Raw genomic sequence first — 26,328 nt, forward strand, 5'->3', positions numbered from 1 at the left:
GAGAGCCCTATCTCCGTTTCTCCGACTCTGGAGTTTCGCTTCGCACCGTTCCCTCCTTCCTTCCGAAGGTGGTTTCTGCATTCCATGTGAACCAGACGGTGGAGTTGCTGTCCTTCTCTTCCTCAGAGCCGAAGTCTCTCCGTCTCTTGAATGTCAAGCGCACTCTGCGCCTCTATCTGGAGGCTACAAACGAGTTCCGGACCTCTGACCATCTCTTCGTACTCTGGGCCGGTCCTAAGAAGGGGTCTCAGGCTTCGAAGGCTGCCATTGCCAGATGGCTGAAGGCCGGCATTGCTGCTTCCTACATTGGGGCAGGTCGGACTCCCCCCACCCGGAATCGTAGCGCATTCTACACGTTCTCAGGCGGCTTCCTGGGCGGAGGTTCGCTCGGTATCCTCGCAGGAAATTTGTAGGGCAGCCACCTGGAAATCGTTACACACGTTCTCGAGGCTCTATCGTCTGCACCTCGCCTCTTCAGTCTCTGGACACTTTGGCGAGCAGGTTCTCCGAGCAGGCCTCGCAGGACCCCACCCGATTTAGGGAAGCTTGGGTACATCCCACTGTCTGGACTGATCCAGGTACGTACAGGGAAAAGAAAATTATTACTTACCTGCTAATTTTCGTTCCTGTAGTACCATGGATCAGTCCAGACGCCCACCGCGTTTGGGTTCTTGATCCTGCTCTGCTCTGCTCTGCGCTACTTCTTGCTCGCAGTGTTCTGTGTCTTCACAGTCGTTTCTTTTCGCTGTTTTTCACAGCTCCCTACAAGTTGGTAGGATGTTTGCGGTTTACTTGTTGCGGTTACAATTGTTTTCATTATCTGTTTCCACAAACTTGATCCTTCGGGGGTTTCTACTCGGGCTTTGATATACTCGATACTGAACTCCTGCAGAGGGGGTAGTAGTATATATGGATACGCCCCCTCAAAGCTTGTGCTGACTCCATCTGCTGGATTGGGGACATAACCCACTGTCTGGACTGATCCATGGTACTACAGGAACGAAAATTAGCAGGTAAGTAATAATTTTCTTTTACCCTGCTTTCTGAGAAATGTTACCTGGAGGCTGTTCTCACAGAATATCTCCACAAGCTTGCCAGTGTGTTTCCTAGTGAATGCAAGCGCACTGCTCTTTCTAAATTGTGTGTTTCTTCACCTGCAGGTGTTCATTCCCACGATAAGGGCCATGATGAGATCCTTGCCTCAGCCCGAAGACGCACCACCAGCGAAGGTCAATATGACAACAGCTCCCAGGACCCCGGCGGTGTGCGGAGTCCCACCCACGTCCGATCCCCTGTGCGCTGCGTGTCACCCGAGGTCTTCAACACCATCCTGGCCAACCCCGGAGGCAGACCCAGAGAGGTGCCGGCTTACTTTCTCACTAGTTTGCATCAGGAGTTCAAAATGGTGGCACGGTGCACGGAAAATAGCTCCTAATAAAAGCCAAACATAAGAATGGGACAGAAGAAGGGCGCAAAAGCTTCAAGTTGGTTTGCTTTGAAATAGCACAGCTTTTGCTCAAGGCTATAATCTCCTACGACTTCTGGAAGGGACTACGTTCTATAGAAAAAAAAAATAATGTAAAGAAAATTGTGTAGAAAAAGCACTGGGGAGTCTTTTGCCCAGTTCTTCAATTGTAGCACTTTCAGTAAAATGCATTTTGTACAAGAGTTTGCACAATTCTACTTGTCATACCTTTGCCCTGGCTGGCCCAGTGCCAGTGCTGTAGGTGCAGAATCTGGGTTACAGTCCTGGGATCGGCCGCAGCTGGAGTTGCTGCAGAGGGCAGCGTTTCATAGCCCTTGATGGAGAAGAGGGGAATGACAGCCATTGCTCAGTACTGACACCTAGTGGCCAGGCTCAGGGTGCACGCTTATTGGGTTCCAGAGGGAGCTACAGACCAAGGACTATCCTGCAATGGGTGGGCTAGTCGGGGGCTTACAAAATAGAGGGAAACCCCCGGGTAGTTGTAAATGAAGGCTTATGGTGCCGGAGTCCAATAGAGCCCAATTGTGATTGAGTTGGAAGTGCAAAAGGAGCAGGAGAAAACTTCCAGGCAAGCAAAATAACAAAAACATCTTTATTTTCCTTCCAGAAGCAAATTCAATATTTGGGCAAAAGATATACTGTTTCAAAGATGTTTAAACAAACTGGCTTGCAGGCAGTTTGCACGATTTTTTGTTTGTTTTATTCATTTTTGCCAAAATCCATAAACTTGGTCCAAAGTGTGCAATAATATTTGATAAAATATGCCTTAAGGTAGCAATGATACATAACAGAATGGGCATTGAGGAAGCCTGGGGCAGGATATGCATTAAACAAGCAATAGTGCATGACATTAGATACAGTGCATTTGGATTCCTGTTGTCTGTCATTCTTGCTCTCTAGAAAGTTCCATGGCATTCCATGGCCGGTGCTTGTGGTTTGCATTGGGTTTCGATGAGGTCGTGTGTTACTATGAAGTCATTAACCCTGGCTTTCGTTCCTCTTGCCTGCAGCCTCACCTTCACAGCTACAGAGAAGCCTTTGAGGAGATGGAGACCACATCTCCAAGCAGCCCACCCTCCGCTGGAGGCGGTGAGATTTCTTTCCCTCCACACATCTAAACCTGCAGCAGGAAGGGGAGAGCTCCAGTCGCCCCCAGCCCCTCCCTCGTAGCAAGCCAAAGAGCGGGTCCCGTTAATAGCTCCTACTCAATGAAGGCGATCAGATACCTAAGTATCAATGAATCCTCCCACTTTCTTTTCTTATTTTGAGCACTGAAATTCTTCAATATATATATATATATATATCATGTAGTAACCCATGATGTTGGACCATCATACTGGGCTTGTTGGGCCAATATATGATCAAGCCTCTGCTACAGCCCTACTTACAATCATAGGTCCAATCTAAACATCCACAGAGTTCCCTTATTTTTATGTTTTTTGTTTGCTGTATGCACTGAAATCTCTCATGGCACTTATCGTGCATTATAAAACGTTCCCCCTTCTTTTTCCCAACACCGGACCGTGTCTCAAGAGAAATCTTCAACATTTCTTTAAACGAGGGGACAGGTTGGCTCTCAGGGGATCAGGCAACCCCCAGTGGGCCAGTCAAATTGGCAGAGTGACCTCTGTGCTGTGTCCTCGCACTCTGGTGATCACGGAAGGAAGGGCCCAGAAGAGCCGCCGACGGGAGCCCAAGCCAGTGGTAGCCAAAGAAAATGAGAGAGGCTGCGGGGCTGCCACTAGAGCCCAGGCCACCAGTGACCAAAGATGTTAAAAAAGCTGCGGGCCACACGGCCACTGGCAGAGCCCATGCCAGAGGCGGCTGAAGAAGAAAACGCAAGAGGCTTTGGGGCCGCTGCTAGAGCATGAGCAGATGCACAATTGTGTGTGAGAGTAAGAGGGAGCCTGCTTGTGTATGTGTGTGTGAGAGAGACAGAGGAGAAGGTTCTTACTTGTGTATGTGAGTGTGAAAGAGAGAGTGAGAAGGAGCTTGCTTGTGTGTGTGTGTGAGAGAGAGAGTGAGAAGGAGCCTGCTTGTGTGTGTGTGTGTGTGTGTGTGAGAGTGAGAAGGAGCTTGCTTGTGTGTGTGTGTGTGTGTGAGAGAGTGAGAAGGAGCTTGCTTGTGTGTGTGTGTGTGTGTGAGAGTGAGAAGGAGCCTGCTTGTGTGTGTGTGTGTGTGTGTGAGAGAGTGAGAAGGAGCCTGCTTGTGTGTGTGTGTGAGAGAGTGAGAAGGAGCTTGCTTGTGTGTGTGTGTGTGTGTGAGAGTGAGAAGGAGCCTGCTTGTGTGTGTGTGTGAGGGAGCGTGAGAAGGAGCTGAATGTGTGAGTGAGAGAGAATGAGGAGCCTGCTTGTGTGTTTGTGTGTGTATATGTGTTAGAGAGAATGAGAAGGAGCCTGTGTTTGAGCGAAAGAGAATGGGAAAGCCTTGCGTATCTGTGTGTGAGTGACAAAGAAGGAGCCTACATATGTGTATGTGTGTGTGTGTATGTGTGTGCAAGGAAGGAGAACGTTTGTGCACCCCCCTTTCTCCTGCTGATCCATGACAATTTTAGGATGACTGGAAATCAAACATTCCTATGTATGAGGAGCAGGGTTTTTTTATCCTTACTAATTTTAATTATCGTGTGCTATTTGATGTGTGTCTCAAAAAGGAAAAAGATTTTCAAAACATCATTTTTTTTTTAAATGTGAGCTTTTATTTATGGGATATTCTGTTCTTCAGCTGTTTTTAAATATTTGTTCTTTTTGAAGTATGGTTATACTATTATATTTTATATTTCTTGGTTTTATTGTTTGATGTTTTATGAGGCATAGTTAATGTTTCTGTTTTTTTATATCTGGTTTGTTGTGGTTTCCAGTTCAGTTTTTGTCTGCATGTTTTTATTTATTTATGTACTTATTTTTATTTATACATGATGAGCTCTTTTTATTCTGTACCTGGTCATGGTGAGTCTGTTATGCCTGTCTCGGACAGAAGTGAGGTATTCTGTTATGGTATAGTTTCTATGTAGGGATCTATAGCGGCTTGGCAGGTTGTTTTCCTAATAGGAAATTTACGGCTTGCAGTGTTACCTTTTCATAGGGTAGGGTTGTTACTGTTTGAGTGCTGGCAGTTAGTGCTGTTTTGGTATGGGAGGTTTACTATATTGTAATTTAGTTTACTCCTGGCTTTCTGAGGGCCAGGCCCACACCCACCACATGTTACAATAGGCCTAATACCATACGAGTTCCAAGTGTCTTTTTTACTTTTTTAGCTAGGTTTTCTGTCTGGCACCACAGCAATGCATGTAAATATACTATACATGTCGTGGTATTTTTACTTCAGAAAAATGTACTTCATCCTTTTTTTCACGTATAATCTTATTGCAAATGCATAATTATTAACTCTGTACGTGTGCGTGGAGGATGGGACTGGGGGTTGCAAGGCTGTAAACTTTGCCTGGGGTGCCTGATACTCTTGCACCAGTCCTGGCTCCACGCGGGAAAGCGGAATTCAGTGAGAAGCTACGCTGTCACGAGCCAGACTCTCCCCAGCGGTGGTGCATACAGTCTTGTCCACGGCTTAACTTTCTTTTTCTTAAGTCCTGGAGGAATGCAGGTGGGTGGTACGGATCACTTCAAGGCCCCCCTTCCCCAGGAGTTGGCAGGCAGGCAAGCAGGGCCTGGGGAATCCTAAAAGCAGCAGAGGGTGCAGCGCACGGTCAGGGAGAATGTGCTGGAGTGGGGGAAGGCCCTGAGACGTGGAGGCAGGGATGGGGGGTGAAGCAGAAGGCGATGCCAGCGCAGGGGTAGTGAGGCTTCTGTCTGAGGCGGCTGGCTGGGCTGAACTTTGAGAGGAGCAGCTGGCTGTGGAGTAGGGTTGCCAACGTTTCCATAGACCAGGACTTGGACACTCGAGGACCGGTGAGGGGGGAGGCAGGTGGGTTGAAAAAAGGGCCCCCCCCCTTGCATAAATGTATTCCCACTTCCCTGAACCTAATCCAGCATCCGTAACTGAGGGCCCTCCAGTTCCTGCTGTTTTTATTAGAACTTGCTTTTTAGCCTGACCAAGCCCTGCGTTGTCCCTAGAAGCTGCCACTTGCATTTGTCCCAGGCCCCCGTTGGCACGAGCACTGGAAGAAGAGGCTGCAGCACTGGTAGGCCTGACCATGCCACGCATGCCATGCGAGTAGCAGAAGAGGCAGCAAAAGCTCACGTTAGGAAGAGGCGGCGGTGGAGGCCAGCAGTGAATGGGCCCCCGTAACACCATGCGCGAGGATATTAGGTATTTACCAGGCAAACCTTACAGCCTCGAGCCCCCCGCTCCACTACACAGCCCTCTCCACACACAATTAAAAACGATGCATTTATAACAGATTTTACCTGAGAAAGAACATGCAAAGTACAGTCTTCTGAGGTAAAATATCACAGCAATATGTATTTATATATAAATGTATTTTCATGCATCGCCGTGGTGCCAGCCGTAAAATCCTGTGCAAAAGATACTTGGAACCCATATGGCATTAGGCCTATTTCAACATGTGCTGGGTGTGTGAGTATTTATTTTATTTATTTATTTAGATTCTTTTGATATACCGATACTCAAGACTAGGGTCTTATCGTACCGGTTTACAGCGAGTAGCCCTCGGAAAGACATGAATTATGATACAATAAACCTCCTATACAAATACAGCACTCAAGCAGAAATAGGAGGTAACCCAGCAAATATTTCACCAGGCCCTAAAACACTAATACTTTCTTATTAGGAAAACAGAATAAGCCAGGCTACAGTAGATATATGTTAGCAGAATATCCCAGCTTGGTTACACATGCAGAAAACAGACATTTTTTGATTTGTCTATTTACTAGTAAGAGCTAGACACTCCTTACACTTCTATTCTCTGTAGAAAAGCAGGGCTGAATTAGCCATGAGATGTGGGTGACGGCAGCTGATGGCGCCGAATCGACTTTGCTCTGAAGAGCTGAGTAGAACTTTTATTTTTATTCTGTTGAGCATGTGCAGTAGTTCCCATGCGCGCACTGCCTCATGAGCCCCTCAGTCATTTTTTTGTGCTCACTGTCGTTCGGACATCTACCTCTCTCTCTCTGTCTTGCATTTTGCATCTCTTCATAGTTTTTTTAATATTTCTCAGCCTCATTGCCTCGGCAGCCCCTTCAACAACATTTTTAAGTGCTATTCAAAAAAAATGTCAGGATCCAAAAAAAACAACTATAAGTGGGTTCAAGGACTGCATCTACAGAAGAACCGGGCTTACAAGATGGCCGAGCTCTGAGGCTATTGGTCCTCCTCTTCCTCTACAGCCTCATGGAGAAGTGAGTTCAATCATGCTTCCTAGCCACCGAAATCAGGCTCTGGGTCATGCAGCTGCAAAAGGTGTCAAGCTTCTGCTGGCAGAGAGCAGAGCAAACAAAACACTTCAGGCGTGCCAGAGATTCCTTGCACCACTGATGCAGGAGCACGAGGCTTTAATACGACCCAGGACCTACCCTCTTACGGTGTCATTGACACAGCCTGCTTTGGCGCCATCATTATTGGCACAATTGGCACTGTCAAATCACCAGTTCTCTGCGCCGTTGACACTTATCTTGACTAGGTCGGTGGCGACACTCTGTAGAAGCCTGAACACATTGGTGCAATCCTTGAAGATTAAGATCCCAATCATTGGGATTGTCGAAGCATACAGAATCTTGAGCTTCAAGAGGCAATTCAATTCAGGTCGCATCCTCTTTTCCTAGTAAAAAGGATGTCACTGGCCCCACACAGAAGGGCTCCTTAGTAGTAGTACTGGGGATGATAGCTCTGAACTCCACTCCCTCGGAGTTGCGAGAAGCAGGGGGATTGAGTCAGGTTCAGGAGGTCCATTTTGCTGCCCCCATCATGCAGTTTGGGGATGCCTCTCAAAGTGATGACCTGGTTATGGTGTCAGAGGAAAATGTCCGTTCCAGGTCCTGCCCAAGAGGTATAACCACTGGCCCACATCATGGAATTGTTCAAGGCCTGGTTCACGGCTCTGGTCACTAGAAATAAGAGGGCCAGACAACCATAAACCCAGCCTCCATTAACAGCCCCAGTGATCTCTAGCCTCCCCATTCTGGGCATTAGCCCACAGATGTCCCGCTATCTTGGGCACTTCCTCAGGGGCATATTGTCAGCCAGATAGTGAGTGAAGACTTGGGTTCTCCTCAGTTGTCCCCCTCAAGATCCCCTCCCAGGTCATTGTGGTGCTCCTTGGGGTTGTAGCTGAGAGTCTAACTGGATTGTGAACCTCAGGAAGGATCAACAGACATACCTTCCGACCCTTTACTGGATCCCCTGAACATTCTCACAAAGACTTATCTTAATCTAAATTCCTTGACAAGCTAGAAAAGGCACTCAACATTTCTGTTTGGGGGGGGACAAAGATCCCTGAGTGGAAGTCTTTGACATCTTGCATGTTCTGGAATAAGTTTCAGAACCAGCAGCCCTGCTGATTCACAAAAGCCTCTCAGAACTTCAGATGAGGATGTGGAAGTCCCTGGCTTCTTAAAAATTGGACCTGAAATACAGGGTACAACAGTCCATAGGATTTGGTGTAGTCCAATTGCTCCATCAATCAGTGGTGGTGGTAGAGATCACCTTGAAATGGGCTAAGAAATCAAGATTCTACTTAAAACACCCCTCCAGGGAACGACCCAAGGATTCTGGATGAGTTCAGCTGAATGTCCATATAGCTAACCACCAACTGTTTCTGGTCCAGTACCTACAAGACTGTATCAACAGGATGAAACCAGTGATAAGCAAGGATCGTGAAGCATGTTGAGCATCACCTTATCCATTCTGTACTCAAGTCTTTTGACACTGCAGCTAGGGGGGTCGGCTGTATCCGTAGGGGTTCGTATTGTATGGATCCGAGCCAGTGGGCTAAGAGAGGATGTCCACAACAAATTGGTGAACATCCCTTATTTAGGAGACAAAGTATTTGGTGAAAAGCTCAGGAAGATCATCTCGAAGATTAAGGAAAAACATGTGGTCCTCCATTCATTGTTGTCCACTGGGGAACAATCTGCACAGCGTAAGATGTACTTCCCATCTAAACAGACATACTACCAGGGTCATCTTTTCTGACAGTATTCACGTTATCAGTTCCCTCTGCTGCAACAGCAACAGCTCATTTTGACGAGGGTACAACCTAGGGAGCTACATTAGCACAACCCACACCAGCAAAGCCAAGGCCGAGTTTTTGATAATCAATAAGCACCCCCAAAAGCCCAACCGAAGCCCAGCCTTGGTTCTGACCAGCAGGTCCTCCAGTGGGGGGAAGGATCCAGATGCTTTTGAACAAATGGAAAAAGATCACCAAAGACTGCTGAGTCCTCAAGGTTGTGGAGTATGGATTCTACTTGTGTTTCTCCTAAACCCTAGCTTCATCTCAGCATTCAGTTCTCAATCCAGATCTATCTTATGTGATTCTAATATGCTTCGATGAGTAGTAGAGCCAGTCCCATCCCTAGAACGTGGCTAGGGGTTTTACTCCTGTTTACTCATCCCCAAGAAGCTGGGAGGCCTGAAGCCTATCCTGGATTTTTGAGGACTGAATGACTATTTGCTGCGGGAGAAATTCAGGATGAATGCCCACCACACTATCCTCCCCTTCATTCAACAGGGGGATTGGATGTGTGCTCTGGACCTGAGAGATACACATACCCACATCCTGATCTATTCTGTGCATCGTTGTTTCCTCTGTTTTGTGGTGGACAAGTCCCACTACCAGTCCAAGGTCCACCCTTTTGGCCTGTTGGCCACACAGAGAATGTTAACAAAGTGCTTAACAGTGGTGGTGGTGGCATTCCTTCATCAACAAGGGGTTTGTGTCTTCTTGTACTTGGAGAATTGGCTTGTGTTAGATTCACATCAAGAGATAGTTCTCAACACCTAGGATAGGACAATTGGCTTTCTTCAATTGCTAGGATTCCTCATCAATTATGCCAAGACAAACCTAGTTTTGACCCATTGAATCAAGTTCATTGGGAATTAGATAGACTCCATGGAGGAGAAGGCATTCCTTCCTGAGATCACTGCTGTCAACCTGGCATATTGCCCTCAGGCTCCGACCGGCTCCATCCTGGTGGTTTTGGGACACATGGCTGCATTGGTATATGTAGTGCCCTTCAACATGAGGCCTCTGTAGTAGGGCCTTCGATCTCAGTGGAATCAACTATTGAACCGCTATTTCTGCTGATGCCGATAGCCAAGGTGATGAGATCATCTTTCTGCTGATGGCTGAACCAGGAGGTTCTGGACAGTGGTTTCTCTCTTCGACCATTACAGTATCAGGTTATGCTGATCACTGATGCATCATTGACATTTGAGGAGCAAAGACTGACTGTGCTGGACTCGGGGAAAAGTGGTCCAGGACAGAATGTTGGCTTTATATCAATTTGTTGGATTTGAGAACCATTTGAAATGCCCTCAGTCTTCTCCCACACTCTTCAAGGGATGAGAATTTTGATCCAAAAAACAATCAAGTGGTGATGCTCTGCATCAACAAATGGGGGGAGGGAGGGAGCACAGGATCCTTGGCACTTTGTCAGGAAGCCCAAAAGATCTGGGAGTGGAAGATCAGCCACTGTGCTTCACTGTAAACAACTTACCTTCCAGGGATCACGTATATGTTAGTAGATCACCTCAGTCAGGTGTTCCTCACTCAGAAGTGGGCCCTGGATCAGTCAGTGGCAAGACGATCTTTTCCAATTCTGTGGCTGTCCCTCTGTTGACTTGTTCACCATGGAGAACAACAGTAAAGTCCAGAAGTTTTGCTCAGTTCATCAAAGCAGGTTCAGCTTGTGTCGGACGCCTTCCTAATCTCTTGGAAATAAAACCTTCTGTATGCAGCCTGCCACTTCCACTAGTAGCAAGGACAGTGATGAAAATACTCAAGGACAGAGCTTATCTCATCCTCTTCATTCCAGCCAGGCCCACATAAGTCTGGTTCTCCTATCTCGTCAGGTTGTCAGTGCAACCTCTGATTCATCTAGGATCAAAATTGTGTTGTCACAGGAAAACGGCCAGCTGTTACTTCTGAGCCTTCCAGCCCTCAACCTGACAGCCTATATATCAGAAAAGCATTCGGCTTCAAATGGAGACAGTTCTCACTGTGGTGCCAAATGAGTTCTCTTGATCCATACACATGTAATCAAAGGGACTTACTTAAATACCTGCTTCATTTATTGTCCTCAGGCCTCAGTACTTTGTCTGTGAGAGTTGATCTCAGTGCTATAGCTGCCTATCACACACAAACAGAGGACAAGCCCATTTCCGTTCATCCATTAGTTTCCAGATTCACAAAGGAGTTATTGCATACTAAACATTGTTTCAAAACCTGGCTTTCCATGGGATCTCAGTGCACTTAATGAGGCCTCTTTTGAACCACTGGAATTGGGCCTTGTTGACGTTCCTTACATAGAAAGTTGTGTTCCTCATAGCCATATCGTCAGATGAGTCAGTGAACTTCAGGCCTTGGTTTTCTACTTACTGTACCTTCAGTTCTTCCTCACAGAATGTTCTCCTAAGTTTTTCTGCTAGTGCTTTATAAAGTGGGCAGCCCTCAGCTTGGGACTCCACATATGTAATGGCTAATTCAGCCCTGTTTGTCAATGGAGAAATCATGTTTACTTACCGTAAATGATGTTCTCTGTAGACAGTAGGATGAATTAGCCTGACTCCCTGGAGTGCTGACTTTCTTCCTTATGCCACGCTACAAAAGGACTGAGGGGCTCTCGAGGCAACGTGCAATTGGGAAAACTACCGAACATGCTCAGTAGAGTTTAAAAAAAATAAATAAACTCGAAAGAGAAGTCCATTCGGGTGCCTTTGGATGATGTCACCCACATGTCATCGCTAATTCACCCTGCTGTCTATGGAGAACACTGTTTATGATGAGGCGAACATGTTTTTTCTGGACACTACATTTCTTCGCCTCCTACTATATTGTGCGTCAATAATGCGGGTCCCAGTGACCTACAAACAAAGCAGAGAAAAACCTACCTGCAACCCCTTGTAAAGCCATGGAGTTTCCAGCAGGCATCCACGCTCCATGGCCACTTGGAACATTTTTAGCAAGCTGCAAGCCAGAGTATTGAGGGTATAACAATGTTGTAAGCGGTCGTCAATAACATCATTTGAAAAGGCTGCAGTTTGTTTGAGGTACCATGGCTTTTTGCTGAATGATGGGTTTATCCCAATAAATGTGTTGTTTCTGTACAGATCTGTTTGTTGGCTGCCGCCTTCAGTTTAGAGATTGTATAGCGTAGGACTTAGTGTGTGCAGCACCAATCCATCACCCAGATGACTGACAAGCTTCCTGCCCTATAAAATAGTCTCGGACTAAAGTTATTTGCAGAATGAGTTCATCGTAGCTACATAAATCCCCTTCATTGGTAAACGGGAGGTTGGAAGGTTTTTGCTGCCTGTTCAGTACATGAAACGGGGGGGTGCTGCCTTGTTAGTACTCCATGCCGGTAAACGGCGCCATTCCACCTGGCACCGAGGCGGAGGGGGCCCCACCAGCACCGGGCACTTTTGAGATGCTTCACTGAAGAGAAAAGCTAAAAAAAAAAATGAAAAAAATCAGCTTTAAAATGTGAATGGAGATCGCTATGAAGAAAAACAGTGTGCATGAGACCTGCCCCCTTGTGATGTCATCCAGCCCAGCGTCGAGCCGGTAAACGACGCCATTCCACCTGGCGTCGTGCACCAGGCATCGCTCGCCGAAGGGGCGCAACAAAGGGGCACTCCCCTTTGTGCACCCCTTCTTGCAACCCTTGGTGCTACCTTTTTTTTCGTTTTTTTCTTTTTAACTTCTATGTTTCTTCCACTTTTGTTTACCTTTCTCTTTTTTCATAGTTGTTATCCCTTGTTAACAATTTTCATTGTTATTAATGTTAAATGTATTTGACAAAGGTAACTTTTTTCCTGCATCTCCTGTTTTAATGTAAACCGGTATGATTTGTATATTATACAAGAATGTCGGTATATAAAAATTAAAAATAAATAAATAAATGTCTGAAACAAAGTATTTTTGGCACAAAGAGGAGTCTTCTTGAGATGGAGTAGGTGGCTGGCAATCCAAAATTCAAGCGGTATTCGCAGTGCTTTGTAGCCATTTGAATCAGCAAGCCCCTTTGGGAGTCCGTGCTCCCCGATGAGCAGTGAGAACCGTTTCTCATCTAAATGTATCGCCAGCAGCGGGCTGATCTACTCCCACTCCCACCCGAGTCCCTCGCTCACAAACACAGTCCTTGGGTTTTTTCCCATATCCTCAGATTCCTTTTAGGTGGCAGGCGAGTCCCACGTTTCACCACGTGATTTTAATATCTGCTCCCTTTCAGTGTGGGCCAGGATGCACTTTTCTTGTGGGCGCTGTTTAAATACCGACTGCATTTCTTGCTCGTAACGCCGCGCCTCTGTGTTTTTTTTTTTCTCTCCCCTAGTTATGGCACGCTCTCCCCCTGGCCTGGCCAAGACTCCTCTCTCAGCACTGGGGCTGAAGCCCCATAATCCAGCCGACATCCTGTTACAGCAGTCCGGAGGTGAGTAGCACCAGTCACCATTTATAATCATTGCATGGAATCAGCTGTGCTGTATTTACCTTAGGAAGCAGGAAGGGAGGATCGAGCTAATCCTGAAAACCTGAACCAGGTTAAAGGAAACCTAAGGGAGCAGTTGGACACTGGGGGTTGCCTGAGGGAAGTGTTGTAGCTGACCCAGAAGCCTGCGTCTTTAAGCATCCGTTAGCCTGCTAAAGACACCCGCTGTCATGTTGGTTTTCTTGTAACTAATTCCGCCGTCCTCCGGTGAACGTCTTCCAGCGGTGCAAACCCGTCCCACTGGGTGCTGTGTAATCTGTCCAGGGTACACAAGCCAAGTAGTAAGTTCACACCCTAGAGAAAAGCGAACCTTGTCCTTTTGTTTGGAAAGCCTGGAAGCGCGCCACTTTCAGTCACACCGCCGATGGCGTCCCCTGCCGGGCAGGAGCTGCAGCCTGAGCTCGACTGCTGGCGATGCCGTGCCGCAGTCAGAAGTCCTGGATGATGGCCCAGGATGGAAAAGGGATCATTTTAAACCATTAATGGCTAAACAAATATCTTTAAAGAAGGCTTTAGGGGGCAGATTGACACAACGTGAAGGTGGTCTCCCGGGCCAGGTAGTACATACAGTACCAGGGTGAAAGGGAGAAGCAGGATGAGAGCTCTCCACCTGCCCCGAGCTAGCGGAGAGCCCAGTGTCCTTCCTTATCTGGGGGCAGATCCTGTTGGCAAGGCTTTTACCGTACAGTGTACCCGCCCCGATAACCTGGAGAGTGAGCCTGAATCCCACTCCCGGCCTGAGCTCATCCCCAGGCTTCGTGGCAGGGCTTCCTTTTCTGTTTTGCTCTGCCTGGGGAAAGGTTAGGGGTAAAGCCACTCTAGCTCTGTCTGTCTCTCTCCGCTCTCTCTCTTCCCGGCTCTCTCCTTTCCCCGTCCTGTTCAGATTCATTACTGACATGTTAATGTGTCTGTGCTTCTCTCTCTCTCTCTCTCCCCCTCTCTTCTTTTCACCTTACCGTCACCCACTCAAGCGTGTATTAGCAAAACCCCACCCCCCGGGAGGGCTCCCTTTCACCAGGGGTAAAATTGCATGACCCGTGCACATGGGTAGAGCTCTGGAGCTCTCTGGCGCGCTCGTTCCTGGGCTTCCCTTTCTCGGGTCCTCCTCTCTGTTTTAACTCTCTCTTTTATGTCTGTGCTTTCTCGTTCTTGTCTCTCTCTCTCTCTGTCTCTCTCTCCGTTTCTTTTCTGTCTCCCTCCTTCTGTCCTCTGCCCTCTTTTGGTTAGTTGTGCAAATGTTACTCCTAAACAGAAAGCTGCATGGCTGTTACCATAAATAAATAAATAATGGATCTGTGTTACTGTTTTTTTTTCTTTCTTCCCTTTCTCAATCCTTCCCCCTCTCTCTCTTCCTCGGAGGTAGACAGGTATACCCTAGTTCAGTTTGTTGAAGGTAAGGAGGTTTTCTACCACTAACTGCTTTGGTTGATGTAGCAGAGGATAATTGCCTGGGGAACAGATAATTAAGTAACCAGCTGGGATGGGAGTGAATGCCTTCATACTTTGCTTTGGTGATGAGGCGCTATAACATGTACTAAAGGTCTTGAAGCATCCAATGCATGACGGTTCCCACAGTGCGATCTTCTGTGGGATGCCTTGTTATAAAAGCAAAAGTCTCAATGTTTTTTAGTGGGATTTGCAGCCGTGGCATGGATCCAGCACTTGGCTTGCACCTGGTCAACAGGTCCCATAATCGTTCAAGGCCTACAGATATCCTACATTTAACCGTGAGCAGCCAAGGCCTCTCCTCTGCTATCACTGTCATAATTAGGAGGCCACACGGATGTGGCTCAGTAAGTCGTGCACATCACGGGGCCTTCACAAGAGCCACAGAGGCCGCAGAGTCTGTTGCAAGCTGGGTTTCTTCCACAGTGGGAACGTTTTCTGCATTGTGCAGGGAGTCAGTACGATAGACAACTCCATCGACAGCACCGCACCCTCTGCCCTGCCCTCCCCTCCGAGCCTGCATGAGAAACCAAACGGTTCTTCAGACCAGTCAGGTTAGATTTGTCTCCACGCGTTCTCTGCGTGACGGCTATACTAGGGCAAGTCATGGACGGTATTACCAGTCAGCGCAGGACAGTAAATGAACATCGCTTTCAGCTTTCTCTCATGCTTACGGTGGTGCACCTTGTGATTTCTAAGATGTGAGCACTTTGAATGAACTGACGAGGGATAGGTTCAACTAAAAGAAAATAAGCCTGATATGTCTGACTTTTCTAAGTAACTGATGGCAGTAGAATATGTAATTGTAAACAAGTAATGAGACCGTCTTCAGGGGCCAGCACTCCCCCTCCCCCACTCTCTGGTTTTATTAATGCTTTCCCTCATTTTCCTGCAGTTGTGTTGAAATTTGGCATCTCCCCTATGCTCTGCAGACGCAGGCATCTCCCTTTCCCATTTCGTGCCCGTAGCAAAGATCTGAAGATGGGGTGCAGAGCAGCTCTAGGAAGCCCATGTGATTGGCGGTTTCCGCTCATGCCTCAGTTCAGTGGCTTTTTTATTTTTTTAGATAATCAGTATTCAGTTACCATCTAAGAAAGGTAACCAGTGCCCAGTAACCGATTAATATTCGACCTCGGAAGGATGCCTCGTGTAGTATGACTTCCAGTAGATTCCATGCAGTCAGGACCGCTCAGCTCTGCTTGGCTCACTTCTGCAGGACTAGCCTCATATTACATATCAACAAATACCCCCCCTCCCCCCAGATGACAGTCTAGAACAGGGGTCCCCAAACCTGTCCTGGAGGGCCATCAGCCAGTCGGGTTTTTGGGATATCCTCAATGAATATGCATGAGAGAAAATGTGCATGCACTGCCTCCATAACATGCAAATTTTCTCTCATGCATATTCATTGTGGATATCCCAAAAACCCGACTGGCTGGTGGCCCTCCAGGACAGGTTTGGGGACCACTGGTCTAGAATGTCCCAGATCACAGTGGCAGTGATCTCCACCAACCTGATCATCCAGTTTCCCCCTGTCCATTTTATAATGAGCGGGTACAGGCAGTGGGAGAAGTTACCTGCCTAACGGAGAAACTTCCTCTGTTCTCCTTTGAGCAAGTGGTTGCGGTGTGAATGTTGAACATGGCGATTCCAAGCAGAAAGTCGTTTGGATGCAGGATCTGGAGACTCTGCAATGTTATGGCACTAATGCTATTCATAGAAGCAGGGAAGGTTGATATTACACGAAGGTTGGTCTGACAAACATCCAGGGAGATTCTGTAAAGGGCGTTTACTCCTTCTCAGCCTTTATCACAGCCAAGAGTGCCCTACCATGGTGGCCTTGGTTGCTGTTACAAACCTTGCAAGACTAAAATGAGCTTGGAACAGTCTTATTTGATTCCCTAAACCTGCTCTCTGAGCAGCGTGATCAACGTTCCAGTCATACTTATGACGTAAGGACGTATGCTTGTCCAATCAAATTGAGTGATTTTTCTCCCCTGGAGGTTTATGGTAATTAGATATTTATTCTTGCTGTGTGGTGAATATCAAAGTTTGTTGACCATATATTGAATGAAAGCAAAAGGAATACTGTATACGCCTTAAAGGAAAAGTTGCTGCTGTTTATAATATTTCTGTGAAAGACCAATAGAAAAACGCACGAGAAATGTATATAGAGGGATCTACTGTGTATGATGTCTAAAATACCTCAATCGTTATCACTTTCTTCAATAATGTTTTCTTTAATATAGGCTGATTAAATGCTGTATCGCCATCATTGATAATGATCTGTATACGTTTGAATCAATATCCAAGAACTAATAATATGTTACCGTCCACCCAACGGGGCCTCGTTTCAGACCACTTGGTCATTTCTCAGGGGATGTCGAACTTCTTTTGAAACGTCGAAGACTTAGCGCTAGTTTTCACCGACTCAACACTCTACTCCCGACTGGGCCTTAGAGTATGAAAACTAGCGCTAAGTCTTCAGCGTTTCAAAGGAAGTTCGACATCCCCTGAGGAAAGACCAAGCGGTCTGAAACGAGGCCCCGTTGGGCGGACGGTAACATGGTGTATTGAGTGAATGACGGTCACAATAGTTTTGGACCGCGCATTTTTTCAAAAAAACAGTTTGGAAAAAAAAACAGCTTGAATGTTTCATCTTGATTTACACTGTCTCATGGAAGAATATTAGTTTGAGATATTGGTTGATGTAAAATTGCAAGTTTTTTATTGCACTTGACACGGTTAAAAAATACAAAAAATAAGGTTGGAGGTGGATAGTTGATGATTAGAAAAAAGTCTAAGCACCTTACCAAAGGGTGGTGATTATTGAATTGCTTATGAAACTTTCCACTCCTTCCTAAATAATTTTTTATAAAAATACTTGTGTATTAGTTCTTGGATATTGATTCAAACGTATACAGATCATTATCAATGACAGCGATATACCATTTAATCAGGCTAAATTAAAGAAAACGTTTTTGAAGGAGGTAATAACGATTGAAATATTTTGGACATAATATTTCTGTGGCATCATTGGTGTACACAGTTCTGTGTCTTCAATGTCCCAATCCCAAAGAGCTTGCAATCTAAGTCTAAGCTCATTCCTTGGGGAGCTCCTCAGGGAGAGAGCTGGTCTTTGTCTGGGGATGGGGTGGATGGGGCTTGATTATTTTTAATGGGTTGTGCTTGTCAGGCTTAGTTTGTTAAGTTTGGGTTAGGGTTGGAGTAGGGAGTCCTGTCTTACTCAGTCTCTCGGTGGGAAGAGGAGGGGGTACTGATTGGGCAAATTTGGGACAGTGGAGATCATTGTTCTGATGATTATTCTATTGTACTTATTACTGTATGCTGTATACTGATTTTGTATTTATATGTCTTGTACGTTTTTACTTATGTGTTGTGTGTTGACATTTTTTAACTGTAAGACACATTGTGTGGTCTTGCTAGACTGAAGGGACAGGATATTAAGTGGAAACAGAAATACTGTTGGAGGTGCTGGGGTCTGCCTGTGGCAGTGTCTTGGAGACATTTTTTCTGACTGCAGAGTGGTAAGGGGATAAGGTGCTCGTAGATGTTCAAAGTTAAGGAATGGCCGCCCTTACCCAGCATATGACAAGATCACTTCTTGAGCCTTTTTATTTTTATGCAAAACGTTTGTGCTCACTACGGGGCAGGCGGTGACCCAAGAGTGTTATGGATGTTAAATTGACAAGAGGCACATTATAGGCTCTGAAGAGCAGAGGTTAAAGTAATTGTTAACATTGTGCATCTGTTTTTAAAGAGACAGGAATAATTTTGAGAGGTTGGTAGCGTCTACCCAACTATAGTTAGATGTGCTTCAGAATAAGACACCCCCTGAGACAGGCAGGGACTGGGAAAGTTACCTAGCTGGGTGAGTGTTTCTCCGAATAGACCCAGGTTGATTTATCCAACAAGACTTTCCAGGTAAGGTTTTCTGGCTGGTGCTGGACATCGGTGCTTGCTGAATAACGTTTAGCCACAACTTCAGAATGCCTCCCGCCCTGCCTCGTCTTATCCGGCTGAATTCTAGCTTTCCTGCCTAAGCCTTTGCAGCTGAGAGGGACAGGAAATGTAATCTGGGGGTTTGTCCTGAAAACTCAAAAGCTACCTGGGCAAAGCCTTTCGAATGCCGACAAACTGCAGGGTTTCAGGAGAGAAGCTGTTGGCTGACGAGAGCCCAGAGAGCATTTGTGAACAGCAGTGCTGGCAGCTCCAGTGACTGGGTCCTGACATTGTCACCACAGGCCAGGGTCCCTGTGCCCTGGATCCACGCAGAGAGCAGGAAGCCACCCTGCCCAGTGAGTGAGAAAGTCTCTGAAGTAGGGATGCGCAACCCTGAGGCTGAGCTCCTTAGAGGTCCTCAGCTTGTCTCTCCTTATAGCACACAGTTTAAAAAAAACCCAACACGTTGTCCAGGGGAAGCCAGAGTACTCATGATGGAGAGGGAGGGGTGCACTTTAATTTCTCTATCTGCATTTACCTTGATGAAAGTTCTGTTGTGATCTAAAACATTGGAATATTTTCACTGGGCATTAAATTCCTTGAGACTTGGAGCTCTGGGTACGTAGCATTTTTCCTGTAGACTCAGAGATAAACCTTTAGCATTTCATTCTTAAAGGGTTTCTCGGAGGGATTCCGAGTGCTCTGAGACCATAGGGAGGAAAACCCCAGTAAGCACCGATGCAGAGCAAAGATACAAAGCCGCAACGGGCTTCAGCAAAGCGGCTGGCGTTTCTGAGCTCCGCAGTGCTTCAAACCACTTATAAACCTTGAGAGTGGAAACTCAGAAGGGTCTTAGGCAAGAATGCTGAAAGGCGTATGGAAGATATACATCATTAACATGCGTCTGCTCTCCTTCAGAAGCAGGGCTGGGAAGAGGTAAATAGGCTAAGCCCTGAAGTGTGAAAGCCCCAAACCAGCACTACAATAACGGGCATCTCAGAGACTGGAAGTAGGAGAGAGAGATTAATGAAAAAGTTAATGGAAGAAAAGAGAGAAGAAAACAAAAGCACAATATCAGCTGGAAAGGCGTCATCTTGGAGAATTGTGCATGTAATTTTCAGAGACGTAGGCAGGGGTATTGCATGTAAAATTGGCCTACAGACGCATACGCCTTTGCGCATGGTAAGGGAATTTTCAGATGGGCGGGAATGCGCAGGGAAGGTCTGAAAGTACGTGCACGTTTCTGTATTTCATAAACGGAGAGCACACACATATCTCATCAAGCACGCGTGCCTGCCTTCATACCTGCTAATCAAATCACGGATATTAAATCTGACTTCTCTTTTCACTGCAGTTTTTGGGTGAGGGTCTACAGCAAGTAATGGAGGGTATAGGTGAGCTGGTGGAGCTCTTAGCAAACTGCTGCTTGGAAGTAGGCACACAAGCATTTTCTTTAATGAGATAAAAACATTATAAAAAACTGAGGATCATTACATGTGCATGTTACAATTATTTAGCATGTAAAATATGTGTTTACTTCTGTAAAATAGATAAATAAACTATGAGGATCCCTGCTTTAAAAGATATACGTATACTAAAAAATCTGCACATTCTTTCTGGGCGGTGATAGGCGGTATTTTATAAAATGTGTGGCTCCTGCTGCACAGTTTATAACTTTAGGTGCTCCTCCTTATGGATGTATGTGCTGAGCTCTGCACACTGTTGAAAATTACCTTCTCAGCTTCTGACAATAAAATCACTGACTTGAAAGCCATCGTAACAGAGACAGCGTTAACGTGTTTAAAATCATGAGAGGTCTAGAACGGGTAGATGTGAATCGGTTATTTACTCTTTCGGATGGTAGAAAGACTAGGGGGCACTCCATGAAGTTAGCATGGGGCACATTTAAAACTAATCGGAGAAAGTTCTTTTTTACTCAACGCACAATTAAACTCTGGAATTTGTTGCCAGAGAATGTGGTTAGTGCAGTTAGTATAGAAGAAAATTATTACTTACCTGCTAATTTTCGTTCCTGTAGTACCATGGATCAGTCCAGACAGTGGGTTATGTCCCCAATCCAGCAGATGGAGTCAGCACAAGCTTTGAGGGGGCGTATCCATATATACTACTACCCCCTCTGCAGGAGTTCAGTATCGAGTATATCAAAGCCCGAGTAGAAACCCCCGAAGGATCAAGTTTGTGGAAACAGATAATTAAAACAATTGTAACCGCAACAAGTAACTGCAAACATGGGTACTTGCCAGGTTCTTATGGCCTGGATTTGCCACTGTTGGAAACAGGATGCTGGGCTTGATGGACCCTTGGTCTGACCCAGTATGGCATTTTCTTATGTTCTTATCCTACCAACTTGTAGGGAGTTGTGAAAAACAGCAAAAAAAACGACTGTGAAGACACAGAGCACTATGAACAGGAAATAGCGCAGAGCTGAGCAGGACCAAGAACCCAAAACGTGGTGGGCGTCTGGACTGATCCATGGTACTACAGGAACGAAAATTAGCAGGTAAGTAATAATTTTCTTTTCCCTGTACGTACCTGGATCAGTCCAGACAGTGGGATGTACCCAAGCTTCCCTAAACCGGGTGGGGTCCTGCGAGGCCTGCTCGGAGAACCTGCTCGCCAAAGTGTCCAGAGACTGAAGAGGCGAGGTGCAGACGATAGAGCCTCGAGAACGTGTGTAACGATTTCCAGGTGGCTGCTCTACAAATTTCTTGCGAGGATACCGAGCGAGACTCCGCCCAGGAAGCCGCCTGAGAACGTGTAGAATGCGCTACAATGCCGGGTGGGGGAATCCGTCCCGCCCCAATGTAGGAAGCAGCAATGCCGGCCTTCAACCATCTGGCAATGGTAGCCTTCGAGGCCTGAGACCCCTTCTTAGGTCCGGACCAGAGTACGAAGAGATGGTCAGAGATCCGGAACTCATTTGTAGCCTCCAGATAGAGGCGCAGAGTGCGCTTGACATCCAAAAGACGGAGCGTCTTCGGCTCTGAGGAGGAGAAGGACGGCAGCTCCACCATCTGGTTCACATGGAATGCAGAAACCACCTTCAGCAGGAAGGAGGGAACGGTGCGAAGCGAAACACCAGAGTCGGAAAAACGGAGATAAGGCTCTCTACACGACAGAGCCTGCAGCTCCGAGATGCGTCGAGCGGAACAGATGGTCACAAGAAATACAGTCTTGAGAGTGAGATCCTTTATCGTTGCGCTGCGCAGCGGCTCGAACAGTGGTCCCGACAGGGAGCGAAGCACAAGGTTAAGACTCCAGGAGGGACAAGGGTCCCGCAACGGAGGACGCATATGCTTGACACCCTTGAGAAAACGAGCAATGTCAGGGTGCTGTAGAAGAGAGCCCCCATCGCTCAACAGCGAGCCAAGGGCGGCCACCTGAACCCGTAGTGAATTATAGGCGAGCCCTTTTTCCACCCCCGCCTGTAGAAACTGAAGGATCTGAGGTACAGAAGCCTTAGCGGGTCTCGTGGCCTGGCTGGTACACCACAGCTCGAACACCTTCCAGACCCGAACATAGGCCGCCGACGTCGATGTTTTTCATGCCCGCAATAGCGTGGATACTACCCCGCCTCCGGGTAGCCCCGACGCCGGAGGCGGCGCCTCTCAAAAGCCAGGCCGCAAGACAGAAGAGTTCTGCCTGCTCGAAAAATACCGGGCCCTGATGTAGGAGCTGGGGGAGGTGCCCCAGCCTGATTGGCCCGTCGATCACCAGCTGTAGCAGGTCCAAACCAGGGTCGCCTGGGCCATTCCGGGGCGACGAAGACCACGGTCCCCTGATGGCTTTCTATTCTGCGGAGTATCCTGCCCACCAGAGGCCACGGTGGAAAAGCGTAGAGCAGAAGATGTGGGGGCCACGGAAGGACCAGGGCATCCACTCCCTCCGCGCTGCGCTCTCTCCGGCGACTGAAGAAGCGTGGAGCCTTGGCGTTGAGAGCGGACGCCATCAGATCCAGGTGGGGGGCCCCCCACCGATGGACGATAAGTTGCATCGCTTTGTCGGAGAGAGACCACTCTCCTGGGTCCAGCAGTTGATGACTGAGGAAGTCCGCCTGGACGTTGTCCACCCCGGCGATGTGCGAGGCCGCTAGCCGGACGAGATGACGCTCCACCCATTGCATCAGTAGCGCCGCCTCGAGCGCTACCTGCGGGATGCGCGTGCCTCCTTGTCGGTTGATATAGGCCACGGTGGTAGCGTTGTCCGATAGAATTCTGACTTCCCGGTTCCGAAGAAGCGGGAGGAAATGTCGCAGAGCTAGCCGGACCGCCTGGTTTCCAGACGGTTGATTGACCACTTCGCCTCCACCGCGGACCACGTCCCCTGCGTGGCGCTTCGATCGCATACTGCACCCCAGCCTGCTAGACTGGCATCGGTAGTCACCACCACCCAATTTGGCAGATCGAGGGACACGCCCTGGGCCTGGTTCGGCGGATCCAACCACCAGCCCAGACTGTCCCTGGCATTCTGCGGGAGCCGGAGAATCATCTGGTAGTCCTGTGATACTGGTTTCCACCGGGAGAGGAGCGCCCACTGTAAGGTCCTGAGGTGCGCGAAAGCCCAAGGTACAAGGTCGATGGTGGACCCCATCACTCCCAGGAGTTGTAGGTAGTCCCAGGAGGTGGGCTCTGGTAATGCAGAGAACCATCGTGTGTGATCCCGCAAGGATTGAGCCTTGTCCTGGCGCAGAAAAACTTTGCCCAGTAGGGTGTCGAAGGTCGCCCCCAAGAAATCCAAGCGTTGCGAGGGAGTGAGGGAGCTCTTGGAGAAGTTCACTACCCATCCCAGGGAATGTAGAAACCGTACTACTCGAGTCACCGCTGAGCGTCCATGATCGAATGACTTCGCCCGGATGAGCCAATCGTCCAGATAAGGATGAACCAGGATGCCTTCCTTCCGGAGGGCTGCAGCCACGACTATCATGATCTTGGTGAAGGCGCGCGGCGCCGTCGCCAATCCGAACGGGAGAGCCGTGAACTGAAAATGCTGGTCCAGGATTTTGAAACGAAGGAAACGGTGGTGGTCCGGGCGGATGGGAATGTGCAGGTAGGCCTCCGTTAAGTCCAGGGAGGCAAGAAACTCCCCCCGATGTATCGCCGCAATCAGTGATCCGAGCGTTTCCATGCGGAACCGAACGACTCGAAGGGATTTGTTGACTTCCTTGAGGTCCAGTATAGGCCGGAAGGAACCGTCCTTCTTTGGCACGACGAAATAGATGGAATAGTGGCCCGAGCCCACCTCTCCGAAGGGCACGGGCGGAATAGTGCCTATCTCCCGGAGTCTGTCCAGAGTCAGCTGCACCGCCCTTCTTTTGAGGTCCGAGCCACAGGGAGAAAGATGAACCTTCCCTGCGGAGGGCGGACAAATTCCAATGTGTAGCCGTGTTTTATGGTATCCAGGACCCACTGGTCCGAGGTGATCCGCGCCCACTCCGCGTAGAAAAACGTTAGCTGGCCCCCAATCCTGGGGACAGAGGAGTGGGCGAGACTGGCATCATTGTGAAGACTTGTTAGAGGGGTTCCCGGGTCCGGGAGTAGTGCGTGCGGGCCGACGCCCGCGAAAGGAGCGCGACCAGGGCTGAGACCTGGGGGCGGATGGCCGGGCGGCCACCTGTCTGTATCCCCTGTAGCGCCGCTGCGCTCTGGCTCTGGTCCGAGAAGAAGAAAACGCTCTGGATGGACGAAACCTATCCTCCGGCAGCCGATAAACAGCGTTCTCCCCCAGGGACTTGATGATCTGATCCAAATCCTCCCCGAAGAGGAACTTGCCCCTGAAGGGGAGAGAGCCCAGACTGGACTTCGAGGACGTATCTGCCGCCCAGTTGCGTAGCCATAGTAGTCGGCGTGCCGCCACTACTGAAACCATGGATCTTGCGAGGACCCGAAAAAGATCGTACGAGGCATCCGCCCCATACGCCACCGCGGCCTCCAGCCGATCCGCCTGGGCAGCCTCATCATCCGGCAGATTCTGAGACGTGAGGAGTTGTTGTACCCAAAGGAGACTAGCCCGCTGGGCAAGCGAACTGCACATCACCGCCCGCATGCCAAGCGCGGAGACCTCGAAGACCCGCTTAAGGAAAACCTCCAACTTACGATCCTGTGTGTCTCGCAATGCCGCACCTCCCGTTACTGGGATAGTCGTCCTCTTCGTGACCGCCGATACTGCGGAGTCCACCTTTGGGACCTTGATGAGGTCCAAAAAATCTTCAGGGAGCGGGTACAGCTTTTCCATCGCCCGGCTGCTCTTCAGGGAGGCCTCCGGGGTGTCCCATTCCCTGGTGAGAAGTTGTAAAAACGAGTCATGGATAGGAAAAGCCCGAGCCCTCGGCCGAAGCGCCGCCAGGACTGGATCTCCCTTCTTTGAGGAGGTGACGACAGCGGGAGCCACTGGAGCAGGCGGGTCCGGTGGAGGGTCCAAATCTAATTCCTGAATGATCTGCGGGATGAGGTCGTCCAGTTCTTCCCTCTGGAAGAGGCGTAGGGTACGCGGATCATCCCCTTCTTGCGTGCCGTCCCCTTGGCCCCCGTCCGGGAGGTCAGGTCCCTGTCCCGCTGGGTCGGGCACCGCCCCCACTGCCGCTGGCGCCGAACGGACCCGAGTAGGAGGACGGAGGCCCCCGCTCCCGAAGGGTCGGGGGGGGCCGGCGCCGAGGGCGACATCTGTGGGATCTTAGGGGGGGGGTCCCACAGGTGTGTCCAGCCCCTGTAGATAAGCGGTATGCATGAGCAGGATAAACTCCGGAGAGAATCCCGGCCTGCCCGGGTGCGTTTCGAGGGGCGGCGTGGTTCCTGCTCCCTGGCTCTGGGTGCTTGGCTCCTGCACCAGAATCGGGGGGCGCCCCCGCTTGTAGGGTCTTCCCGAGAGACGTTCTCCCTCGTGTCCTGCGCCACCGGGCGCTCAGAATGTAAGCTGGCCCCCGTTCCCGCCAAAAATGGCGGAGTGGCCGGCCCGCGCCGCCCGGGCAAAAAAGAAAATTCAGTAAGGGACTGTGAGGAACCTTCCCCCTCGGGAAGGCATCGTGCACAGATGCCCTCCCGGGAAATCCGGGACCCCAGGTCGCCGCAGGCCGCACAGGGAAGGTGCGTGTGTGTACGTGAGAGAGGGAGCCTGTGTGAGGGAGTGTGTGTATATGAGAGAGGGAGCCTGTGTGAGGGAGTGTGTGTATATGAGAGGGACAGAGGGAGCCTGTGTGAGAGAGGGGTCTAACTGTGGGATTGGAGGGTGGGGGATTGAAATAGAGGGGAAGGAGTTGAGCCTGGAGTTGGAGGGGAGATGGAATGGAGAGCGGAGGAGTTGGGGCCTGAGAGGGCAGAGTGAAAGAGGTGTGGCTAAGGGAGTACGGAGAGAGGTGGAAGGGCCACTCTTACAGTGAACTTCTAGAGGAATATTTAAAACTCTGCATCTTTAGTAATAACTTTTCTGTATTACATAATACATTAATTACTCAGAGATTGTGATGTGTATCCTGTTATTTTAACCAATATAAATGATGGTAGAATTTTACATTTTTGTGCGCAGAATTTCCTCAGGAATAGCATCTGCTATTTCACATGTGTAACTGCAAAAGTTTACGTGCGCAACGTTTGCAAATTCAGCTTAAAATCTACTTGGTTAATAACAGTTTATGGACTGCTCCAGGAACTTGTCAAAATCATTTTTAAAGCCAATTATGCTAACTTCCTTAACCACATCCTCTGGCAATGAATTCCAGAGCTTAATTGCATGTTAAGTAAAAAAATTTTCTTCCAAATTGTTTTGAAGTGCTACTTACTTACTAACTTCATG

The 26,328-nt window shown here is 48.5% G+C and overlaps 1 protein-coding gene across 1 annotated transcript in view; it reads left to right on the forward strand.

Moving 5' to 3' along the window:
- TNS1 (tensin 1) overlaps positions 1–26,328 on the forward strand; it is a gene marked incomplete in the record, with an annotated part of 1,098,810 nt that overhangs the window by 981,843 nt on the left and 90,639 nt on the right. The window contains 3 exon segments of the mRNA XM_029605104.1: positions 1,161–1,360; positions 2,497–2,575; positions 12,958–13,056. Coding sequence (XP_029460964.1) covers positions 1,161–1,360; positions 2,497–2,575; positions 12,958–13,056 — 378 coding nt within the window.

This window comes from Rhinatrema bivittatum, chromosome 6, assembly GCF_901001135.1.
Source record: "Rhinatrema bivittatum chromosome 6, aRhiBiv1.1, whole genome shotgun sequence".
Taxonomy (NCBI): domain Eukaryota; kingdom Metazoa; phylum Chordata; class Amphibia; order Gymnophiona; family Rhinatrematidae; genus Rhinatrema; species Rhinatrema bivittatum.